This window comes from Etheostoma spectabile, chromosome 5 (genome assembly GCF_008692095.1).
Source record: "Etheostoma spectabile isolate EspeVRDwgs_2016 chromosome 5, UIUC_Espe_1.0, whole genome shotgun sequence".
In the NCBI taxonomy this organism is placed as follows: domain Eukaryota; kingdom Metazoa; phylum Chordata; class Actinopteri; order Perciformes; family Percidae; genus Etheostoma; species Etheostoma spectabile.
This window is the reverse complement of record NC_045737.1, coordinates 20,513,544-20,522,900: the sequence shown is the minus strand read 5'-3', so window position 1 is coordinate 20,522,900 and position 9,357 is coordinate 20,513,544. Positions and strand designations below refer to the sequence as shown.

General features: G+C 43.0%; 2 protein-coding genes across 7 annotated transcripts in view; both read left to right on the top strand.

The window, feature by feature from the left end:
• LOC116689634 (rho guanine nucleotide exchange factor 28) overlaps window positions 1–9,351 on the top strand; it is a 37,227-nt gene extending 27,876 nt beyond the window's left edge. For 3 of the 5 annotated variants that reach the window (XM_032516207.1, XM_032516203.1, XM_032516208.1), the window contains 19 exons: window positions 313–439; window positions 702–817; window positions 944–1,084; window positions 1,238–1,488; window positions 1,666–1,791; window positions 1,898–2,015; window positions 2,418–2,672; window positions 2,762–2,838; window positions 2,949–3,127; window positions 3,339–3,445; window positions 3,564–3,755; window positions 5,017–5,148; window positions 5,261–5,394; window positions 5,484–5,531; window positions 5,651–5,755; window positions 5,879–6,043; window positions 6,950–7,201; window positions 7,484–7,883; window positions 8,952–9,351. In XM_032516207.1, the coding sequence (XP_032372098.1) occupies window positions 313–439; window positions 702–817; window positions 944–1,084; window positions 1,238–1,488; window positions 1,666–1,791; window positions 1,898–2,015; window positions 2,418–2,672; window positions 2,762–2,838; window positions 2,949–3,127; window positions 3,339–3,445; window positions 3,564–3,755; window positions 5,017–5,148; window positions 5,261–5,394; window positions 5,484–5,531; window positions 5,651–5,755; window positions 5,879–6,043; window positions 6,950–7,201; window positions 7,484–7,883; window positions 8,952–9,142 (3,116 nt within the window). In that variant the 3' untranslated portion in view covers window positions 9,143–9,351. The remainder of the gene's footprint in view (window positions 1–312; window positions 440–701; window positions 818–943; window positions 1,085–1,237; window positions 1,489–1,665; window positions 1,792–1,897; window positions 2,016–2,417; window positions 2,673–2,761; window positions 2,839–2,948; window positions 3,128–3,338; window positions 3,446–3,563; window positions 3,756–5,016; window positions 5,149–5,260; window positions 5,395–5,483; window positions 5,532–5,650; window positions 5,756–5,878; window positions 6,044–6,949; window positions 7,202–7,483; window positions 7,884–8,951) is intronic. The other 2 variants (XM_032516206.1, XM_032516204.1) reach the window with 2 other exon arrangements.
• osmr (oncostatin M receptor) overlaps window positions 1–9,357 on the top strand; it is a 34,045-nt gene that overhangs the window by 16,235 nt on the left and 8,453 nt on the right. For both annotated transcript variants that reach the window (XM_032516210.1, XM_032516209.1), the window contains exon 3: window positions 5,346–5,352. The gene's annotated coding sequence lies outside the window, so the exon portion shown is untranslated. The remainder of the gene's footprint in view (window positions 1–5,345; window positions 5,353–9,357) is intronic.

Sequence of the window (9,357 nt, the reverse complement as noted above, 5' to 3'; positions counted from 1 at the left end):
TTCTCTCTCTGGTTAAAAAAAAAAAGTTAAATTTTAATCCATCTCAGTGGGGGATCTGGCCTGGGTTGTGTTTATATGTGTTTGTGCATGCATACAGAGGTTGAGTGTTTCTCTTGCATAGACAAGATCATTTTTATTTATTTATTTCTTAACTTAGTGTTTGACATAGGTGTCCGGGGCGAACACAATCAGCTTTGATTACTACCACATATTGTCACCACTGTAGGCTGCATGCCCAGTTTACCAATGAACATTATCAACTGCAGACCTATTCTCAGCTTTATTAGCTCCCTGTCCTGGTCTCTCTTCCAGACTCTGGGAAAGACAACTCTCCTGCCTCCATTTTCTCCTCTTCGTCTACACTTCCAACGACAACCAGAGAGAAGAGAGAAACAGTCGCCCCTCTCTCCAAAAGCCTCTCCATCTCAATAGACAGCAGGTAACTCGGCAGTCTTACCATTACAGTGTATACAGTATCAACCAATACATCCAATCCATCCATCAATCTTCATGTGGTAGTGGCCCAGCAAAATTGATTTAATTATTCTGGATTTCAGCAAGCTTTTGCATCTATGAATTTCGACTAAAACGCTGAATACTCCAAAAACTTGAATATTTGCACAATATATTAGCCAAATGCAACTTCAATCTGCAGATACTGGATTATTTTTTGTACCGTGTTCTATTTTGTTTCTATACAGACGGCTGAGTGATGCAGCAGGGGTCGACAGTGAGTGCAGTGTGACAGCTTGCACTAACAGCTCATTGTCTGATGAGGGAACAGCGGTCTCAGTTGAGCCACCAATCACCACACAGGGTGAGAAAGACAAGCTTGCATCATTATTTGTCACACACCTACGCACACATAACTCTGAGAATCACTGCAAAGTAAATTGGGATTTAGAAGAAAGACATTGTTCTGACATTATTTCTGAGTCCACAGATGCTGTTGATGCTCCTCTAATGAGCGACCTGTCAGCTGACCTGCTGGGACTTGAGGTGGAGTCATGGAGTCTGGCGGTCAGTCCAGAGTTTTGTAGGCAACACGACAGGCGCACCATTAAACGACAGGATGTCATTTATGGTGGGACAATTGTTCATAATACAGTAATTTATACACATGTTTTGAAGGAAGTTGTTGAAAGGAGTTACTGAAGCAGATATTTCACTGGGATTTAGCCAGACATTAGTTTCCCTTATTGTAACACCATTATCCACTCTCAATGCTCCCATATAGAGCTGATGCAGACCGAGCTTCACCACATCCAGACCCTGACAGTCATGTCGGAGGTGTTCAGGAGAGGCATGCTGGAGGAGCTGCAGCTCGACTGGGACTGTGTGGCCCGGATCTTTCCCTGCTTGGACCCCCTGCTGCTGTTTCACAGAAACCTCTTTGGATCACTGCAGGAACGCCGACAGGCTTCGACCCAAACGGAGAACCCCCGGAATTACCTCATCCATCAGATTGGAGATATTCTGCTTCAGCAGGTAAGTGGAGATTTATGCACATAGGCACACACCAATACATGCCTATAAACGTAATTCTAAATGGCACCAAGTTGATTTCCTGTTTCAGTGTATGTGAAAACCATCAGCTGACAGGAAGTTAACAAGGGGCCAGGCTGTTGCATAGCAATGGAATTTCTCTTGTGGACTCTTCATCAGTTCTCAGATGAACATGCTGAGAAGATGAAGCAGGTTTATGGAGAGTTCTGCAGCCATCACACTGAGGCCGTCAATGTCTTCAAAGAGCTGCAGCAACAAAACAAAAAACTGCAAAACTTTGTCAAAGTAAGCTCCTGCTTTCCATCCTCTTGTGCGTTTTTAATAACAGGTTTACAGTAAGATGTCTTAATTGAGCAGGTAGTCATTTTGGTGTTAACCTCTCTGCTCACAGCAACAGAGCAATAACACTCTGGTCAGGCGGAGAGAGGTGCCCGAATTTATCCTGCTGGTCACTCAGCGCATCACCAAGTACCCAGTGCTGCTAGAGAGGATATTACATTACACTCAGGGTACGTCAACTCTACTGTTTTCTAAACAAAACTATAAACATGTGCAACTTGTTTTTGTATTGTTATGCATTGTTGTACAGCATTGCATATTTTAGGCCAGACTGTTGCATGAAAAATACTACTTTGCAACTAGATACTATATTAACTACAAATGAAGAAGTTATTCCCTGTGTCTACCATCAGAGGTCATACTTACTAAAATATTGTGAATATAAGTGAGAGGATATTATACCTTTTGCATTCTTTTTTCCCCAGTGCTGGATGATGTTGCTGGTTTTAAATAGCCCTCTTGAGAATATTTGCTTTTCATGACTAGCAGTTAAAGGATTAAGAAAGCCAATTTCAAATGTAAGCAGAGAGCTGACATGTGCTAGACACTCTCTTTGTGTACCCCCCCAACAGAGGGAAGTCAGGAACACTCTGACCTGTCAAGTGCTGTGGCTCAGATCCGTGACATCATTGCTGCTGTGGACTTAACTGTGAATAAGTATGAGAGGTGTCAAGAGATGCAGGAAGTGCTGGCCCGGCTGGAGAACAAGAGCTTTGCAAAGCTAAAAAATGACAAGGTGTTTCGCAAACAGGATCTGCATAGCAAACACAGGGATCTGCATTATAAAGGGCTTGTCTACTGGAAGACTGCCACAGGACGTCTGAAAGGTGTGCATTAGATCATCTGTGCCTCAATATCTTTTAGAAGAGTTTATAAAACAACCAATCTACATGTATTTCTACTTTTCTGTTTTCAGATACTTTGGCTCTCCTGCTTACAGATGTTCTGGTTTTCCTACAAGAGAAAGATCAACGCTTTGTGTTTGCTGCTGTGGTAAGCCGTGGCCTGAAGAGCACTTTGAATTCAAACACATCTTGTCCAGCTTTCTATCCATTTCTCACCATCCTTTAACCCATCTTCATGGGTTTTATCTGCTTATTCAGGACCAGAAGCCTCCTGTAATCCCTCTGCAGAAGCTCATTGTTAGAGAGGTAGCCAATGAGGAAAGAGGAATGTTCCTCATCTCCGCCTCCTCATTGGGACCAGAAATGTATGAAGTTCACACCACCACTAGAGACGAGAGGAATGCGTGGATGAGACACATACGTCAAGCTGTAGAGAGGTGTGTGTGCGCGCATATGAGTGTCAATTCCATTCTACAGTTTTTTTCTGTGCAGGTATGCAAATGTCAGGGCTTCTACGTGTGTGTGTGTGTGTGTGTGTGTGTGTGTGTATCTGTGTGTCTGTGTATCTGTGTGTCTGTGTGTCTGTGTCTGTGTGTCTGTGTGTGTGTGTGTGTTACTGATTACCCAACCTACTTGTCTACCTGGCAGTTGTCCTGAGGAAGAGGAGGAGGAGGAGGAGCAGCAGCGAAATGCTGAGACAGAGGAGGCCAGAAGAGTGGCAGAAGTGAGACTTCAGAAGATCACCAAGTTCCAAGGTAAAAACATAAATGGGCCAACATTCCAATTCTACCTGTTACCTCTCCTTCTTTGTGAAACATTGCATCATTCTTTGAAAGAACGACAATTCCTAATCTTAGTGTTTGTTTTGTATAGAGACACTGTTGGGTCAGGACCAGCAAATTTGCAACAGCCTTGAGGAGAAGTTACAGCTTTATGCTGAGCTCACAGAGTTAACTCTGCGGTCACCAGAACCTGTTCCACATCGCCATCTGCTGGTTCAAGCAGACATCGACAGTGATAGGCCACAGCCGGCCTCCTCACTGCTCACAGCTGCAGTCAGAGAAGGTAAAGTTAAGCTATCATGCGGTTACTGAATGGTGAGGGCTGCATGATGCTGCAGTCATGCTGTATCTACTTCAAGAACATATTTGACAAGCCTAATGATTGATTGATTGAATAATTGATGATTATGACTAGTGACTAACATCATAAAATGAATGCAGCATTCTGGCAGACTTTTCAGTCAGTCATCACTTTCAACAGCATTTTCACAATTATTTTAAAATACAACAAAATGTATTTTGGGTAAGGGCAATTCTATTTTGGTCGGCAGCTTGAATAAAATCTATATGTGGGAACCACATTGTCAAACACTTAATCTAATATAGCATTTTATACACAGGGGCTGACCACTTGCTGAAAGGAGGGCTTTAAAAAGCCTGTTTGTGCACTTACGCATGCATTTTTATTCATCTTAAACTAATTGTGTCATTTTCTTAAAGCTCCTGGTACATAGCCATGGATCATACTTCCTCACTTTCCTATCCTAAATACCTTTTCACAGTATACAATTGTCATGTCATGGCAGATAAAGCACCACTATAATTAGGGAAGCTAATGGTGAATACCATTTTGAGGTCCCTGTTCATCTGAAGGAATACTAACTATGTATGGCTTCCCGGGACACTCAAATAATGTCATCATAACTTTAGTTAATTCTATTAGGCCTTTCCTGCTATAACAAAGTCAAAATGTCTGCTATAAAAACTTGCACCTTCATAATTTGTATCTCTATATTGGCTTTAGTCAGGGCACCCAGATAGCTCAGTGGGTTGAGCAGGTGCCCGTTTATAGAGGCTTGCTCCTCGAACGCAGCGGGCTCGGGTCCGAATCCAGCCTGTGGCCCCTTTGCTGCATGTCACTCCCCCTCTCTCTCTCTCCCCCTTTCACACATCTCTGTCTGCCTGTCTAATAAAGGGGAAAGAACCTCGGAGAAAAAAACAACAACTTTATATTGTCTTTAGTCATCAGTACTGCATTGGAACAAATAGATATTAAACATTTGATTTATTTGGAATTGTGCATTAGATTTACAAACTTAATATTGACTAATTGAGGAAATATAAATTACTCTGCAAATATCAATATTAATGAGACCGTCACATATAATATTGTAACAGCATGAAAATGCAACTAAATAACTAAAAAAAATGATTGAAAAATTAAGTATACTTTATCACTATATTGTATACTGTAGGTTTATGTTATTGTCATTGTTGGTTGGCATTTGGATAACAGACTAATCATCAGTTTTGCTACTGTGCAGCGGAGAACCTGATCACCATTCTGCAAGCTGGTGATGGCCTTACTATAAAAGGTCCAAGCTCTCCGGTCCAAGGACCAGAGTGCTGCAGCTACAACAGCCACGGTAGCAGCATTCAGGAGTCTCCCTCTGAGCGTGAGTCACAGATATACACTGGAATTATAAATGCCGTTTTGTGATGATTGTCCTCAAGTTGACACACTATTTGAACGATGTACGTGAACCACTTATTTTCTTGTTGCTACAGCGGATTATTTGAGCACGCTCAGTATGAGCTCCACCTCTCTTGGGTCAGACAGCGAGCTGACGGGGCTAGACAGCGTGTTGTGGAGCTCTGCTGTCGAGCTGAGACGAGGAGACACCAAAGGGACACTGTTAAAGGTCCAACCACCATAGTTTCCCATGAGTTGTGTGTGTTAATAAAATACATATGGATTATTGTTCCCCTTTAATAACACAGTTTTCTGTAGGTGGCAGAGAGCGTTCAGAGTCTGACTCAGCTTCTCTATAGTCTGCAGGTGAGAAAAGACACAAGGTACAGTATCTGTTGCTGAATGCAAAAGTGAAAGTTAGGCTTTGTGAAAGGACACGATTAGTAACTGGAGTATGATCAGGTGTCTCCTTCTTGTGTTGGCAGGCTGCTGTGACCCTCCAGGACAGCTGCTATGAAGTCCAGAATCTCCTCCTTCAGGAGGGAGAAAGAACCCCGCTCCGAACCCTCACTTCCCTCCAAAATAGTCTGGTATGAGTTACATGATATTTTTCATACATGTATACCAGTGTTTTAGGAAGTTGGACTAAAATTCCGTTGTTCCTTTTTGAAATAATGAAAGAAAATATTAAACCAGTTTCCATTTTTATCTAGGAGCAGGAGAAAAAGAGGAGTATCGATAACAAGAAAGAGGAAGTAGAAAAGAAGGGTTTTGAGAGGAAGAAAGATAAGGTGGATGAGATGAAGAAACTCCATGTGAAGCTGAGACAGGAGCAGCAGCGCTGGGACAAAGAGTGTCTGGCCAGAGAGAAACAACAAGTAAGCCTCATGCTGATGTTCTGAGTTGAATGGACTCTCCTGTGTCTCACTTCTTTGGCTCTCCTGTCTCTTTCTGTTGTTCTCATCTGACGATAGTTTGGCTTTACACAAAATAAATTGTTGTGGTTAGCAGTGTGCACATTGAGGCCTCACCCATCTATCAACTGTGTCGGTTTCTGATCATATCAGATCTCATTACCTTTTTACCTGTACCAAATCGAGTCAAAAAGTCAAAAACACCATCAGTTGATATACTCTGCCTTTGACTAGATAATGAAATTAATAGAAACAGTCGGATTATAATTTTTAATTTCATCAACATGAAACGTGAAGTCTGTCAAATGTAACAAACCCAAATGACCTGTAAATTTACGTCTCCCTGATCTGATATTTTTATATTTTTTAACCCCATCTGGGAGTTTCTACCTGTACATTAGGCTTACTTGCTAGTTAGGTCCTAAACATTTGCAACACATATACTTGAATGTCTTACATCAAACGCAACGCATGCAAGGTATTTTTGTATAAAGTAAATCTGGCATTGTGGATTGGGCAACACCAAAATGTGATATTTTATATTGTTGCAACATTTTCTATCAAGAGCTATTAATTGTGCTGTCATTACTTTTGCTTGTGTTTAGCTAAGTGCAGGTTTAAGAAAAATACACAAACAAATAATAAATGAACCTAGAAATAAAAAATATAGATCAATAAAAGCTGTTAAAATGTTAAAGGTTAAATTGATACTTACCCTAACCCTGCACAACCCTACCCTAACTAAACCTGCATATCCAACTCCCAATTTCCACATGAAGTTGCAGTAATTGTAGCAACTCTATTGTATCCACAGAAAAAGACATAACCGGTGCCTTAACTTTTAAGTTCACGTTGTGAATGTGTTTCCAGTGTGAACAGGACAGTGTGCTGGAGCAGCGGGAGCAGCAGTGCCGCCTGGAGGCCGAGCGTCTGCGCTGCGAGCGTGAGGAGCTGGACGCTCAGCTGCTGGAGTATCAGCAAAATCTGGACCGACTGAGGGAGGGCCAGAGGAGTGTTGAGAGGGAGAAGGAGAAGATCGAAGCCCAGCAGCGGCTACTGCAGACCTGGAGACACAACCGTCAGAGCAGCCTGCCTGTTACGATACCAATGGATGGATACAAGGTAAGAAAGGGAGAGGAGAGACAGGAAGGTGAAGGCACAGTAATGAAGAGAAAGATAAGAAACGAGTGGAGTGGAGATGATAATGTTTGTGTGGCTCTGATCAATCAAAAAGTAAAGATATGGGCACCTGGGTAGCTCCGCTGGTAGAGAATGCACCCATGTACAGAGGCTCAGTCCTCAGCGCCGAATGTCATTCCCATTTTTCTCTAGGTACAAAACACTGTACACTGCTTAGCAAACAATGTCAACTCTGCTTTGTCTGGGGTGGTTTCAATTTCCCAGGTGTCCGGCCACAGCCGCTCTGGCAGCCTGGATTCTAACTGTTCAGTGTACAAGAACGAGGTGGCTTTACTTGCCTCCCTCCAGCAGAACCACTTCCACCAGCTCGCCAAAAACAACCCACACCAACGTCTGCTCGCTGCTCCGATTAAGAACCATGACAGCCCTTTGAACGACCATGACAGCCCTCTGAACAGCTCCAGCTACACCGCTAACATCGGCCTTAGTGCCAGCCTCTACAACAGCCTCAACACCCTGCTGAGCCAGGCACACAGCAAACAGCCTCCGGATGCTCTGACATACCCAAACTACAGCAACAACCACGGCTGCCCCCGGCCTCTGAATGACACCATCCACCCCTTCAGCAGCAGGGTCACTGCACAGCCACAAAAGACCAACAACAGTAGGTGTACTTCCAATGTATAGAAATGGACATAAAACAAAAATGCAGCCATTTGTCAACCCCTCATGTAATACACTGTAGTGTATGTCCATAGTTTTGCTGCAGGTTAGTCTTGCATTGCCAGACCTCTTTCCACAGTGCTGCGGAGGAAGTTCTGGCTAGTCCAAACAACCTTCCTGGACAGTAGAATAAACAGTCAGGGGTTGTTAGCACTTCTTTAAACAAATCACAATCATCTTGGGCAGCGCTAATCTACAGATGCAGCGACGGTGACTCTGCAAAATGTTCTCGGGAAGGAAAATTTGCACCCAGCAAAAGAAACCTCCTTATACAATATTAAATTAACTGTTCACAGAATACAGTAACATGAGCTATTTTAAATTAGCTGAACACATGGTTAAACGTAACTTGTTCTTACTAGTGTATTGCCATGTGTATTTTTTGCATGGCAAATCCCCAAAACATCCCAGTTAGATAGTTAATGCCGTAAACATGTCCCCGAACAAAGCCACTGAGCCACAGTGGTAGAGCGGTCGCCTGCCAATCATAAGGTTGGTGGTTCGATCCCTGGCCCTGCAGTCTCATGTCGAAGTCTCCTTGGGCAAGACACTGAACCCCGAGATGCTCCCGAGTTGCTCCCGCTTCGGAGTGTAAATGCGTGTGAGTTTTTATCTGATTAGCAGGTGGCATCTTGCACGGCAGCCCAGGCCACAGTGGATGAATGCGTGTGAATGGTTTCTGTACTAGAAAAGGGCTACATAAGAACAGTCCATTTACATTTACAAACTAAGCGGGCCTGCCTTTTTGCACAAATCACAACCCAAATTTTCCTTATAAAACTTGCTATTTTCAGCCTGTAACGTTGCTCTGTTGTTCGATGCAACCAGAGATTAAAGTTAATTCAAAGACAGCAAAAATTGAGGGACATCCAGTGGAATTTCCGGCGACACAGATGCTATCTCGTGAATGAACAGTCATAAATATAGACTAGCTGTTGGTTAGTTTTAGTGAAAAAATGTATTTTCTTCCAAAACATGATCTTCTTACGCATTTCTGTTGTTCTTCTAGCAGACTTCAGCCCGCCGTTGGACAGGCGATCCCTAGGTCCCTGGAGGTCAGAGGTCACAGGTCACAGACTTTATGAGGATGCCTACTCCTCGTCTCTCTCGCTTACACCCCTCCTTCCCCCACAGGCCTACCTCTCTCTTGAAGGACAAAATGGGGAGGAGGGAAGCGAGGAGAACATTGTTTATCTTTGAGAACCTTTACAGAGAAACGAGCAATGCAAGCTGCCCGACATATAACTGGACCCAAAATAATATATCTGTTTCTTATGTGTTTGTGTATACGTGTGTTACTTTTCATTTTGAAAAACCTGATTTAATCAAATAAGAGAATAGTTGCAGGGAGGAAGTATACACAGATGTATGTGCCTTTATCTGTGTGTGTGTGTGTGTGTGTGTGTGTGTGTGTG